General features: G+C 45.7%; 1 protein-coding gene across 1 annotated transcript in view; it reads left to right on the top strand.

Moving 5' to 3' along the window:
• The first annotated feature begins 657 nt into the window (after window positions 1-657).
• The window catches only part of LOC101673386 (amine oxidase [flavin-containing] A), a 68,406-nt gene continuing 55,123 nt past the window's right edge, over window positions 658-13,940 (top strand). The window contains exon 1 of the mRNA XM_004754926.3: window positions 658-1,978. Within this exon, the coding sequence (XP_004754983.2) occupies window positions 658-1,978 (1,321 nt within the window). The remainder of the gene's footprint in view (window positions 1,979-13,940) is intronic.

Here is a 13,940-nt window from a genome sequence, read left to right on the forward strand (position 1 = left end):
AATTACCCGCTTCCCTTAGCCCACCTGGCTCAGTCTTCTTTTAGTCAGGGTGTGAGAATAAGGGCGCTAGGCTCAAACCCCCGCGGGGCCGCCACTGCGCCCTTGGGGGCGTCGCCCGCCCTTCGGGGCCGGCGAGAGAGAAGGAGCCGCGCTGAGCTAGCCCTAGGCTCCCCCGCCGCCCAGTGGGCCAGTCTGCTGGGGCGGCCTCGGGAGCACGCGGGTACCGGACCCAGGAGCTGGCGAGGCACGCGCCCGTGGGGGAGGGGCGGGGAGCAGAACGTCGTCACCCGCCCCGCGCGCTCCGGAATCATGAGCTCACACAGCTCCGCCGCCTCCAGAGTCAGTGGCAGCGGGAGGGGCTGCGAGGCGGAGCCCGCGCCTGGAGCCGGGGGCACAGCTTCCCGTATCCCGGACCCCGACTCCAACTTGGGCGCGGTCACATCCTCCGCCTCCGGGTCAAGCAGCGGTTCTGAGTGGCGGACCTTCTCTAGTCCGTTTTCCAGCTTCCTGTCGAACGCTTCCATACCGGACCCCGGATACGAGAAGAGCTCCGGCGCGCCAGCCCAACTCGGCTCCACTCCCGGCCCCAGGACCAACACAGACTCTAGGATTGGCCTGGGGGGCTTCGGCGCCCGCGGCCTGAACCATCAGATCCCCATGTCTGCCACCCGCCAGAGCACCGCCGATGGGGCCGCGCCAGCTTCCACCCCTGACGCAGGCCACCCCCGGGTACCGGTACAAAGACCTGCCTCGCTCTCAGTTCCCCCTCTAGCGTCGATATCTGAGTCCACCCCGCCCGCAGTGTTCGTCTATTCCCGAGAATCAGTACCAGGACGTCCTACATCCACGACCTCTATCCAAGAATCAGGGCAAGGGTTTGTCTTGCCCTTCTCGCCTGGCTTCCTCAGGTTACCAATTCCAGAACCTCTTACACCCAATAACACTCCCGAGGTGTCAGCACTCGGGCTTGCCCCGCCCTCAGTGATCGGCTCCTCTTGGAGTTCGGTGCAGGGGCCTCCCGTACCCAATAACTCCCCGCTAGTGTCACTGCAAGGATCCTATCAGTTCTCAGGACCCGGCTCTTCCCGACTGTCAGTAGACGCATCTGTTATGCTCTCGGAGTCTTCCCGAGTGTCGGTGCAAGGGTCGCCCCCGCCCTCAGTGCTCAGTACCCCGCGGAGTTCACTGCCGGGATCTGCCCCGCTCTTGGACTCCTCTCGAGTGTCGCTGCAAGGGTCCGCCCCGCCCTCCAAGCTCAGCTCCCTCCCGGCTCTGCAGCAAGGATCCGCCCAGCTCTCCGAGTCCACCCCGCCCTCGGTGCCCGGCTCCCCCCGGGATTCGGTACAAGGACCTCTTACGCCCAGCAACGCCTCCCGAGGGTCGGCACAAGGGTCCACCCAGCCCTCCATGCCCGGCTCCCCCCGGGATTCGGTACAAGGACCCCTTACGCCCAGGAACACCTCCCGAGGGTCGGCACAAGGGTCCACCCAGCCCTCCGTGCCCGGCTCCCCCCGGGTTTCGGTACAAGGACCTCTTACACCCAGAAACAACCCCGGAGGGTCGGCACAAGGGTCCACCCAGCCCTCCGTGCCCGGCTCCCCCTGGGATTCGGTACGAGGACTTCTTACGCCCAGGAACGCCTCCCGAGGGTCGGCACAAGGGTCCACCCTGCCCTCAGTGCCAGGTGCCCCCCGAACATCCGCGGAAGGATCGGCTCCGCCCCCGGGGTCCCCTGACCGAGCGGTGCGAGGGGCTGCTCCGCCCTCAGTGCCGGGCTCTGCCCGAGTGTCGGTGGAAGAATCGGCTCCGCCCCCGGACTCCCCCAGAGAGTGGGTAGAAGGGCCCGCCCCGCCCTTGGCCCGCTCCACTCCTATACCTACGCCCCGGGAGAGTCTCAGCCAGAGCATGGAGAGTGAGGAGAAGTCGAGTATCGCGGGCCACATGTTCGACGTAGTCGTGATAGGAGGCGGCATCTCAGGTCAGTATGGACCGTAGTGGCAACCTGAGGGCCCCTGGACGGCCCGGGGTGGGGGGCTTCCAGTAGCGCAGCAGCATATGGGGTGGGCGGGGGTCTCTTTTGCTTGCTGGAGTGCAACAATGCAACAGTGCCCGGGCCCGGATCCTGCGAGGCGAGAGTGGGGGTTGGGCCAGATTTGCCCGTAGTGTGAACTGGGGGAGGCAGAACAATAATTTTACTGCTACTATTAAATACTAGCATTTAAATAGCACTCGCTGTGCAGTTATATTCGGTACTTGACTAGCATTTCCTCAATCCTCAGCAGTCCTGTGAGAGGGGTACTCGCCCCCATTTTACAAAACCAAGTAACTGAGGTCTGGAGACTTTCAATTACTTTCCAGCAGTTGAACCACTTAGCCAGTAAAGGGCTGAATGATTTTTTTTTTCCATTTAAGACCTTCACTTCTAATCCCTGAGGTGGCTGCTTTGCCTCACTTATTTCACGTCCTTTGCCCTAAACAGAACATCAGTGTTGGGATTTTTGTAGTATTGAAGTAGTAAGAGTGTTATTCTGGTTCTGCTCTTCTCCAAGATCTTTTCCTTAGAAAATTTGGTAAGTGAAGAAGGAAAAATCGTTTAGTAAAACGTGTTCGTTGTTTTTTTATTTTGTTTTAGAGGAGAGAAGATGGGCTCTTAGTTTTAACCTACTCCGGCTGTTTTTTTAGAACTTGCAGGAAGGTGTAGGGCATGTGTTGCCCAAAGGGAATCCCTTTGTGAAGCAGAGGCCTGTAGCTGGTCATTCCCTGTTGTGTCCTTTCATAACAGCTCCCAGTGACCGAATCCTGTCCTGTGTGGAGCTGGGGAGCCTGGGTTCCCCTGGTCCTGTCCTAGGTTTGCAGCTGACCAAGTGCATAAGGCTTGCCTGTATCTTCCTGGAAACCTCATCATGACTGATATATTCAGTTGTCACTTCGGCTGTCATAATTGCTAAAATTGGAAATTCAGGCATTGTGTTTCAGTTCAGCCCTAGCTAGAGTCCCGCATGAATCTGCCCAGATTCCCACTAATTTCTGAAATATACCTGCAGGATCTGATTTAGAAAGAGCCAGAAAGAAGGTGGAAGGGAATTAAGTAGAATGGCCCACAGTAGCCATTTGTGTGCATCATCTGAGGAGGGGGAGACTCTGAGCATGCTTAAAAATCAATTTTGAGTGGAGATAGCTTGACTTGGTCTCTTGAGGATCAACAGTCTGAATCTCCAGAGGAGAGGTTGGCCCAAGCTGTTGCTTTGACACTCTAGCCAGTGCCCACAAAAACATGCATGTATGTTGGAACATCAGAGGCAAGCAGAGCATGGTGGAGAGTAAGAAAAAGAAGTACATTTCTCTTGTTTCCATTCATCCATTGAACAAACACTTGCCAAGTGCGTGCAGTGAAGAGAACTGGTGTTTCCCAAAAACCTAGTCCTCCCATGCATGCCTCCTAGAAGCAATGTGATTGTTGAAATAAATGTTCTGATTGTGTGGTCTATGAAGTGATTAGTTCTTTCTCTTCCCCCATCTCCATTATCCACACTTCACAATTTGGGGTTCTTTCTGGAATTTTATCTTTGTTTTTCTTGTTTTATGCTCCCGTATTCCTTAAGGAGCGTTTTTGTCTTGTCTTTTCCCTCTGCGCAATTACCTGTTGTGTCTCCCTTTCCAAATCTTATTCCTAATAATTGGTCATGAGCCAAGGTGGATTTATTGTGGAGCCGGTGACCGTCCTGCTTTATGGCCTTTAAGCTGCAGGTGCCTTCTGCTCCTCATTCTGAATAAATAGCTTCAGACTGTGTCTTGTATTGGTAACCTTGAATTCTTTTTTCTTTAAGAGGGCACCCAAATCATGTAAGCTTCAGGCCCCTCAAAACCTGGATCTGTCTCTGATCATTATTCATTATTCATTTGTTTCATGTGAGGAAAAGCAGAGGGACTTTATTGCACAGTATTTCACACACCTATTCTAGCAATCAGCTTCCAGTCCCTTAGTGACAGTGGAAAACCAGGGAGCTTCCTCTAGTATCATCTCTCATCACTCAATTGGAGTGGCTTTAACACCAAAACTGACCAGAAACATTGGATTCTGGCTGTGGTGCTTTCCCAGGATGGTTCACAGCTAAAATTAAAAGTAGATGCAAGTCTGGCTCAGGCTGAACCCTGCACACAGACTGGATATTTCATAAGCAGGCGAGAAGCGTTATTGCTTAAGGGGTTCTTGAGAACCCCATCTCAGAAACACATCATTTTTGCCTGTGCTTAGAAGAGTCCCGTGAGCGACTTAATCCCTGTATCAGTTTTAAATGCTTTGGGATATTTCTTAAAACTTCCATCACAACTTGAACACCTTAATATGCTACCCACACACTTATAATATATGGCCAATTCTCAGCATCTTCAGTGTCATTACTTTATAACAATGTAGCTCACAGAAGAGTACAAATTCCAAATGACATTCCTCAAAATCAATCCATAGTAACAGAATTATCTTTCATTTTTGATAACTATCTTGGCTCTATAAAGAATGGCAGCATCTTTTTTCAATATCAGTTTTAAAGATTATTTATTTAATTGACAAAGAGCACAAGTTGGGGGGGAGCAGAAGAAGGAGAAGAAGGGGCTGTGGCGCTTGATCCCAAGACCCTGGGATCGTGACCTGAGCTGAAGCCAGATGCTTAATTGACTGAGCCACCCAGGCACCCAAGAGTGGAAGCATCTTAATATAGCTCTCTCATCATTAAAAAAACAAAACAAAACAAAAACAAAAACAAAAAACAAACAAACCTTAAAACAGGGATGCCTGGGTAGCCCAGTGGGTTAAGCATCCGACTCTTGGTGGCACAGGTCATGATCTTATGGGTGCTGAGATCAGGTTCTGTGTGGGACTCCATACTCAGTGGGGAGTCTGCTTGAAGTTTCCTTCTGTCTTCCCCTCTTCCAATCATGCATGTGCATGCATGCTCTCTCCAAAATAAATAAATCTTCAAAAAAAAAAAAACAGAGCACGTCTTATAGCCATAAGCCCCCTTTTATTGTCCACTCATCAATTACATAATTGTATATACTGTGTCAGTAGTGGAGAAGGGAGACCCCCATGCTCATTTGTAAGTAATATAATGGCATATGGTATATGCTTTGCCCTTACTTGTCATCCATCATCTATCATCAAGTCCTTCTTGAAACTCCTTTCATTCTGTGACACTTGGATCCTGAATTTTTTATTCCACACTGATTGCCCCTTTACTGTTCCTTTCATTGCGCCCATATTTTTGTGAACTTCCAGTTTTGAAATGGCTTGAGGTTCAGCTGTTGATCACTGTTGTGTTCTTATGCACTTTTCCCCTTTCTTACTCATTCTAGGACTTGGGATTTCCCTTATCTATAGAAAGCTCTTAAGTCTCTAGTTTGGATCCATTTCTTTCTCTGAGATCCTATTATCTGCTCCTGGGTATTTCACCCTTTAATGTCCTGTTCTTGCTTCATATTCAGCATGTCCAAAAGCCTCCTTGACCTCCAACCCAGCTTTTCTTCCTCACTGCCTTGGCTCTGTTCTTGGCACCATAATCCTTTACACCCAGCCAACAGATCCTTCTAATTCCTTGTTTGGGCTTTTCCTCTTCTCCATACCCAGTGACTCCCCCATCCCCAGGATAGACTCTGGACCCCTTTGGCTCATCAGGTTATGACCATCTTTCCAATGGCTACCCTTTACTTTGGGCTCTCCCTTCATGTCCATCCTGCAGTGTTCTCCCAGAGTTGATATTTTTTTTTCAATTTGGGCATAGTTGACACATAATGTTACATTCGTTTCAGATATACAACATAGAGATTTGTTAAGTCTATATGTTATTCTAGGCTCACCAGAAGTGTAGTTACCATGTGTACCATTACACTGTAGTACGGTACTATATTGATTATATTCCCTTTCATATATGCTGTACCTTTCATCCCCATGACTTACTCATTCCATAACCAGACTTGAATTTTTTTAAGGTTTTATTTATTTATTTGACAGACACAGATTACAAGTAGGCAGAGAGGCAGGCAGAGAGAGAGGGAGAAGCAGGCTCCCTGCTGAGCAGAGAGCCCGATATGGGGCTTGATCCCAGGACCCTGGGATCATGACCTGAGCCGAAGGCAGCGGCTTAACCCACTGAGCCACCCAGGCGTCCCCAGACTTGAATTTTTAAACACTTCCTTCATCATCTTGCTCTTCTGCTCAAGACTTTCCTTCAGTGGTCTATTACCAGCCCCTCAAGCTTCCCTCCATACGCTCAGTTGTCAAGCCCACTTAGTTAGACAACTAACATCCCCCACTGCCCCCAACATGGAGGCACACTGCTGTCTTGTCAACAGTGCTACACCATGTTTATTTTGTCCCTTCACCGCTTCCTTGTTTTTGTCTTTCTTAACATGGGAGTGTTTCTCTCTGACCGTTTACATTTTATTCATTCTTCAACATCTGATTAATGACCCTTTTTTTAAAAAAAGATTTTATTTATTCATTTGAGAGAGAGAGTAAGCGTACACACACAAGCTGGAATGGGGGGAGTGGGGGGAGAAGGAAAACAGAGGGAGAAGCAGACTTCCTGCTGAGCAGGGAGCCCAACACAGGGCTCAATCCCAGGACCCTGAGACCATAACCTGAGCCAAAGGCAGACACCTCACCATCTGAGCCACCCAGCTGCCCCTAAAGACCCTTTCCTTAATCACTCTGGCTGGCCTTGATTTTTCCCTGTTAGTGTTTGTCATCTGTGTCTAACAATGCACACTTATTTTCTGTGTCTATTTCTTGATGTTATTTTAACTATAGCAATTTAGTCATTGACCGTTGATGCTAGTTCTTAGGCAGGAGCTGACACAGATACAACAAATGACAGAAACCCAGTGGCATACGATTTTAAAATCTGCCCCGAACCTAGAATTTCTGAATTGGCTGTCTGTAGGGGGAGAAAAAGAAAAGGGGGAAAAAAGCCCACCTCCAGGGGTCAATGTGTACTTCAGAGTCTTTGGGCCCAAGGGGTTTTTGCCAGGCAGTCCGGTCCATTCACCTAAGATTTCAATCGTCTCTGCGGCATGTCCTTGGTGATGATCTGGCTGTAGCTTTGAACACATCTAGGGAAGGGGAAAGCTCTGCTCCTCAGAGCAACTTATTATGAGCAGAGATGGCTCTGCTGCCTGGACTCATTGAAGCCCTTTGGGAGCCTCTGCCTTATGCCAGGCAGTGGCTAAATCTCGGGAGAAAAGGTCTGATGATGAGTAAGTAGTTTCCCTGCCCATAAGGTGCCTCATCCTTGTGCAAGAAGGAATCAAGTAAGAGAATAATCGACATTAGAACAGTGGAAGAAACATTATTGTCATGAGTATGAACAAGTGCTGGGACCTTGAAAGATAAGTTTTTAAGTGAAAACACTTAGTGGAAGAGTTTTTCCACGGTTTTGGAAATTTTGAAGTGTCACATGGAAAGAGATTATTTCCAACTAGTGTTTAAGTAGAGGACCTCCCCCATATTTTTATCCATGAGCCGAATTCTGCTTAAAGAATTGAGCACACTAGCCACCCAGAAGTCGGGACTGTATAAAGTCAGCGGAGATTGAATCCTTTTCATCCTCTGAGACAGAAAAGCTGTTTTGCAAGAAGGTTGACTAATCCTCTGAATTCTGACAACGGAGTCCACAACATACCGCAATTTCCCTTTTTGCTGAAATGCATCACCCTGAAGAATCCTTTTTGCTGAGAGCATTTTTGGCATTTTAACTCAGAACTTGGCAACAGATGGTTGTGGTTTGGTAGTGATTACAAAAAACATTTACAAATGCTGTTTTTTTGCGGCACCATAGTTATTCAGATACTCTGAGGTTCAGTGCAGATGGGGCACTAATATTCTGCCTTTTAGGACACGTCTTTGCCTCTGTTTTGTGTTTTTTTCTTAAATTAGCATCCTTTCACTTTAGGAACTTTTTTGATGTTGAACAAAGAATGCTAGAATATTTGGGTTCTGATTTTTTTGAAATCTTCATGGTTGAATGAGATGTGGGGTTTAGCTAACATTTAATGGGCCGTTTTCACATGTAGCCAGTACTAATTGGCTTGACTTGACACACAGTCCTCAGCTAATGTGAAAAATGCATTTAACAATAGATCTAAGTACAGTGTAATTAGCGTAATTACGTCACAGAGACCCATGATTGAGAAGTTGAAAGGTGGGAGTTTGTTATTGGAGACTATGGGTCATACAGTCTTTGTGCAGGTATGACATACACATATTAATCTATATATAACCAATCTTGCCAGTTTTTGGATTCAAGTGTACCCAGAAAGACTGAGGTTCTGTTGTAGTTTTTTTTTTTAAGATTTTATTTATTTATATGTCAGAGATCACAAGCAGGCAGAGAGAGAGGGGGAAGCAGGGTCCTCGCCGAGCAGAGAGTCCGATGTTTGGCTACATCCCAGGACCCCAAGATCACAACCTGAGCTGAAGGCAGAGGCTTTAACGCACTGAGCCACCTGGACGCCCCCTGTTGTAGTTTAAAAAAAAATTTTTTTTAAAGATTTTTATTTATTTACACAAGCAGGGGGAAGGGCAGAGGGAGAAGCAGACTTCCTGCTGAGCAAGGATCCCAACGCAGGGCTTGATCCCAGGACCCTGGGACCCTGACCTGAGCCGAAGGCAGAGGCTTAACTGACTGAGTCACCCAGGCAGCCCCTGTTGTCATTTTATATCACATACAAGGGTTTTGCAAGAGCACAGACATCCAGGCAGCACTTGTTTGAAGACTGCTTGCGTGTATGAGATTGGGTAGATTTCATAATGACAGCTCCTTCTCATGTTAGGTTTGAGTGATCAGAACTCCACAAGATCAGCCAAAAGAAGTTTAGTTACATTTTTTGCTATTGTAAGCTTTGAGTCAAGTTGATGGTTAGGATTGTTCTTTGCCTTTATGGTGAAAAATATTTTATAGTTTTGCCAGGAATTTGTATTTTCTTCTGGATGATCTGTTCCTTATTATGTTGGCATTATGAATTAGGGCAGCTTAAAATCTTTTTTTTTTCCACATTTTAAAACAATTTTTTAAGTCATCTCTATACCCAATGTGGAGCTCAAACTCACGGTCCTGAGATCAAGAGTTGCACACTCTACTGACTATGCCAGCTAGGTGCCCCCAGGGCAGTGTAAAATCTTTTAGCTGTGGGTTTTGTTATCTATACAATTAGAGGTTGGATTAAGTTGGACTATGTTATATGTAATGTATCTTCCAGCATCTCTTTTAGTAATTAGTAGTCGTCCTACTGTCTGTCTCTTCAGCTTTCTCTTTTGAATATCCTCCTCTACACATTTTTCCCTCCATGTTGTATTCTGGAAACAGTTTGCATGATCTCTCACACTGACATCCTACACTAACTTAATTAAATCCGAGTCTGGAGCTCTCTTACACATACTCATTCACACCTTCTCCATGACTTCTCTGAGCCTTAGTTTCAAAACCCTTTTGTAGTTGTTGCTAAGCCAAAGTAAACAAACCTCCACTTTATAGCAATAATTAATCATTGATTCGGTAAAAGTGTCAATAAGAACGTAAACATCAGATGATAAGCTTTGAGAGTTGGATTTATTACATATTAACCATGTTCAAAGGTCACAGAATTACAGCCTGTAAGCCCTTACAGGGACCAACACAGAGGCTCCAAGGGATCAAGTAAATTACCAAATGCCAAAAAATTCTTGACTTTGGACCCCTAAAACGTTGACCATCAGGGCAGTGCTGCTTCTTTACCCTGCCTCGCTGGGCTTGCCCCGTAGGCCCGTCCCTAGAACTGCAGTAAACTTTATTTTTGCTCTACTTTGATGCTTGATGCTCTAAAACACAGTGATAACTATTGTTGCACAGTAATTTATGTTTTAGAATATGTTACATGGCCTGTTACTGCTGCACGAACATTTTTACTTAAAAATATGGGACACCCTATTAAGGTCAAATGACTTTCATATGAAGAATTTATTTCCTTTTTGAAAGGTCCATACCTGGTGTGTTTAGGATCATGAGGAGCAGTTGTTTGACTAGTTTCCATCAGTGGTTCTTAACATTTTGGATCCTGTCTCCCTTTGAATATCTGATGAAAGCTATTGAAACTTTCCACCATGGGGCGCCTGGGTGGCTTGGTAGATTGAGCCTCTGCCTTCACCTCCGGTCATGGTCTCAGGGTCCTGGGATCGAGCCCTGAATTGGGCTCTCTGCTCAGTGAGGAGCTTGCTTCCCCCCGACCTCTCTCTGTCTGCTTCTGCCTGCTTGTGATCTCTGTCTGTCAAATAAATAAATAAAATCTTTAAAAAAAGAAATTTTACACCAAAAAATATGAGTTTTTACTCATAGACTTTTTCCTCCTGCCCCAGGCCAACATCAGTTGTTATGGAAACGTCTTCAGCATCACTGTCCCTGTAGTGTAACTATTTGGGGCTGAGACTGAGAGTTCGCAGAAGTAGTGGAAAAATGAAAATTCAAAGGATTGACTAAGTCATTAGAGAGTTACAAGTAATGACTGTGTAAATAGACAATGATTAAAAACAGTCAAGACATCTAGGCTGAAAAATAAGGCATATGTGTCTCCTATATTAAGTCCATGATAAGTTAAGCAGTGAACCAGACATGTTTTGGAAAAATTGAATGTGGAGAGACAACACAGGTGAAGAAAATGGAAGGCTATGGTGGTTGATGTGGTTTTTTTTGGAAAATAGTTTTCCAAGATTGGTATTTACAGATTTTAGGTATTGAAATTAAGCCACTAATATTAAATATATATTTGTTATTTAACATGCAGTTGGTTTTTTTTAAAGATTTTATTTATTTATTTGACAGAGATCACAAGTAGGTGAAGAGACAGGCAGAGAGAGAGGGGAGGAAACAGCCTCCCTACTGAGCAGAGAGCCTGATGCAGGGCTCGATCCCAGGACTCTGGGATCATGACCTGAGCTGAAGACAGAGGCTTTAACCCACTGAGCCACCCAGACATCCCTTTAACATGCATTCGTGATAGCCTATGCTCCTTGGTCATTGGGAGCATTTGACAAAATTCAGTAGAAGAGTGAAATTCTCCAGTTTATCTGAGAGTCCACTTGTCTCTCCACTGACCAGGTGATGCCCAGGAACTTTCTGTGCCATTCCAACTAGAAATCTGAAATGCTGTTGGCGTCTGAGGTTGGTTCAGGAGGTCAGTGGTGGGACAGACAAGGGAAGCAGGAAATGACAGACAAGGGTAGGATTTCTTAGAGGAAGTAAGACTTGACAGAAGTGTTGTGGGTTTTGAGTGAATTTCTGAAATGCAATAAAAACAACTTTTTCTTTTTTTTTTTTTCTTGTCTTCTTTTTTCTTACTGGTAAGTCATTTATTTTGTTTTTAAAATTAGAAATTTTTTTTTAATTGAGGTATAGTTGACACATCAAGATGACGTTTAAGGTGACCATTTCCAGGTTAAATGGGTTTTCTTTGAGCCGTGGCTTAAATTCCAGAATTTTTCTTTTTTTTTTCTTTTTTTTTTTTTTAAGATTTTATTTATTTATTTGACAGAGAGAGAACACAAGTAGGCAGAGAGGCAGGCAGAGAGGGGGGGTGGGAAGCAGGCTCCCCGCCAAGCGGAGAGCCCGACGTGGGGCCCGATCCCAGGACCCTGAGATCATGAGCTGAGCCGAAGGCAGAGGCTTTAACCCAAGAAGCCACCCAGGCGCCCCAAATTCCAGAATGTTTCTTGCACACCTGTCCGTGTTTGCTCATTCATTCACTCATTCATCCATTCATTTGATAAATAATCTGTTGATCGTGTGCTTACTGCACACCGGGAGCAAAATTTCTGTTTTCCTGCTTTGGGAACATTGCTTCTAAACCTTTGGTAAGAGGTGATGTTTGACTATACTTTTTATTGTCCTCAGAGTGTAGAGTCCAAGAGTCCAAACGTGCAGTTATATAAGAATTCTGTTGGCTAGAGATCACGTTGCTGAATAACAGAAAGTTAACTTTAAAAGCTTAATAAGTGATACACAATCTACACATTCCTAGGTGTTGATGAATGTGAACGTTGAAGAAAAATGTCACTTCTAAGAATTAAGAGGAAGAACTAGGAGAGCCAGCAGAGCATAAGCAGTAGCTGCCCTCAAGTTTTGCTTCAGAACCCTTAGCTTGTGCTCTAGGTATCATTCACCTGGGTCCCTGTCCAGGGGAGTTTATAACTATCAATATTTGGATACTTTATAAGAGATGAAAAGAGCTTTCCCAAAGTGTGTTTCGAGGAGTAGTGTTTTTAAAAAGGCAGAAGGTTGGAGCACCTGGATGGCTCAGTGGTTTAAAGCCTCTGCCTTCTGCTCAGGTCATGATCTCAGGGTCCTGGGATCAAGCCCCGCATTGGGCTCTCTGCCTGCCTCTCTGCCTACTTGTGAGCTCTGTCTGTCAAATACATAAATAAAAATCTTCAAAAAAAAAAAAGAAATCAATTTAAAATAAATAAATAAATAAAAAGGCAGAAGGTGGAGAAATACTGAGTTGACTGGGTCTCTTCACTGCAGGACTTATTAGGGCCCTTTATTATGCCACCATGTGCCACACATTTCCCAGAGGGAGAAATGAGGTATGTTGCAACATCCATGAACATTGATACTTCTCCCCTGAACATCTTGAGGATGTTTATTCCCATAAAATATTTTTGAAACTATCACTTTAAACCAAAGTGCATCTTAGTGTGCAGAATCTAGGGACAGCAGTGTGGAGGGCCCTTGGTGTATTTTTTAAAAAATTATATATTTAAGGGAGAAGAGAACATGAGTGAGATGAGGGGGCAGATGGAGAGGGAGAAGCAGATTCCCCACTGAGCAGGGAGCCTGATGTGGGGCTCGATCTCAGGACCCCAAGATCGTGACCTGAGCCGAAGGCAGACACTTCACCGACTGAGCCACCCAGGCGTACCCACCCCCCACCCCTTGGTATATTTTTAAAGTTTCAGTAAAGGAATGGGGTGGATCATGAATTAAGGGGTAATTGCATTCCCAAACTCGGATGAAATCCATTTGTCTAAAGTAAAGATGAATGCTGAACAATAATCAAATAAATTAGGACTGTCTAGACAACCAGTCTGTCGAATTCCGGGCAAATTGAAGTTAATTGTTAGTTTTCATCTATTTATCATTTGAGACAGCACTGTCTTTTTAGCTTATCAAAGGGATTAGAAGATTTGGCATTTTCAAAAGCAGAGAATTATTTCTCTGAAAGGAAGGACACATTGCAGTTGGACGTAAGGATGGATACATAGATTGGAATGGTTATATGTGTCCAGGACAGGTTTGTGTATGCACTGATACTCTGTTCCGTTTTGCTAAAAAGTACAATACTGGATCAGAGACCAGAAAATGTACTAGTAGTATAGACTCCGCTGGCTGGCTTAGACACAAAGGTTAAAATGATGTGGCGCCTTGTCCTTTTCAGTCTCCTTAGCTGCTCGAGATAAATACAATCCAAGCATTAGAAACTTCCCTGTTGCCCTCATCCAGGTGAGCATGGTTTCATTTTCTCAGTATGAGATTATTCTAGTCATTGCAACAGCATTTAAGCACCTGCAACATGGCAGGGTCTGTTCTAGGGATGCAAAGACGTATAACACATTTCTGTTCTCAAAAAAGTCAACACACTAGTTATGAGTCAGATCTCTGGGCAAGAGATCATGGTGCCTTGGGTGAGGGCAAAGGGCCACCATGGCTTGGACCAGAGTGTCTGTGGTCGCAATGGGAAGCAGGCAGATTCAGAACATAGTCTGAGGCCGCAACCAAGAGGACCTGCCCCTCGAATGGATGAAGTAAGTGACAAAAGGAGAAGAATCAGGAATAGCTTCGAGAGTTTTGACCAGAGCGTCTGAGTAAATGGTGGTGCCATTTACTGAGTTGCAGAGGGTTGGGGGAGAGGACTGAGTT

Source organism: Mustela putorius, unplaced genomic scaffold (genome assembly GCF_011764305.1).
Source record: "Mustela putorius furo isolate JIRA1106 unplaced genomic scaffold, ASM1176430v1.1 tig00003836_pilon_pilon_pilon, whole genome shotgun sequence".
Classification (NCBI taxonomy): Eukaryota; Metazoa; Chordata; class Mammalia; order Carnivora; family Mustelidae; genus Mustela; species Mustela putorius.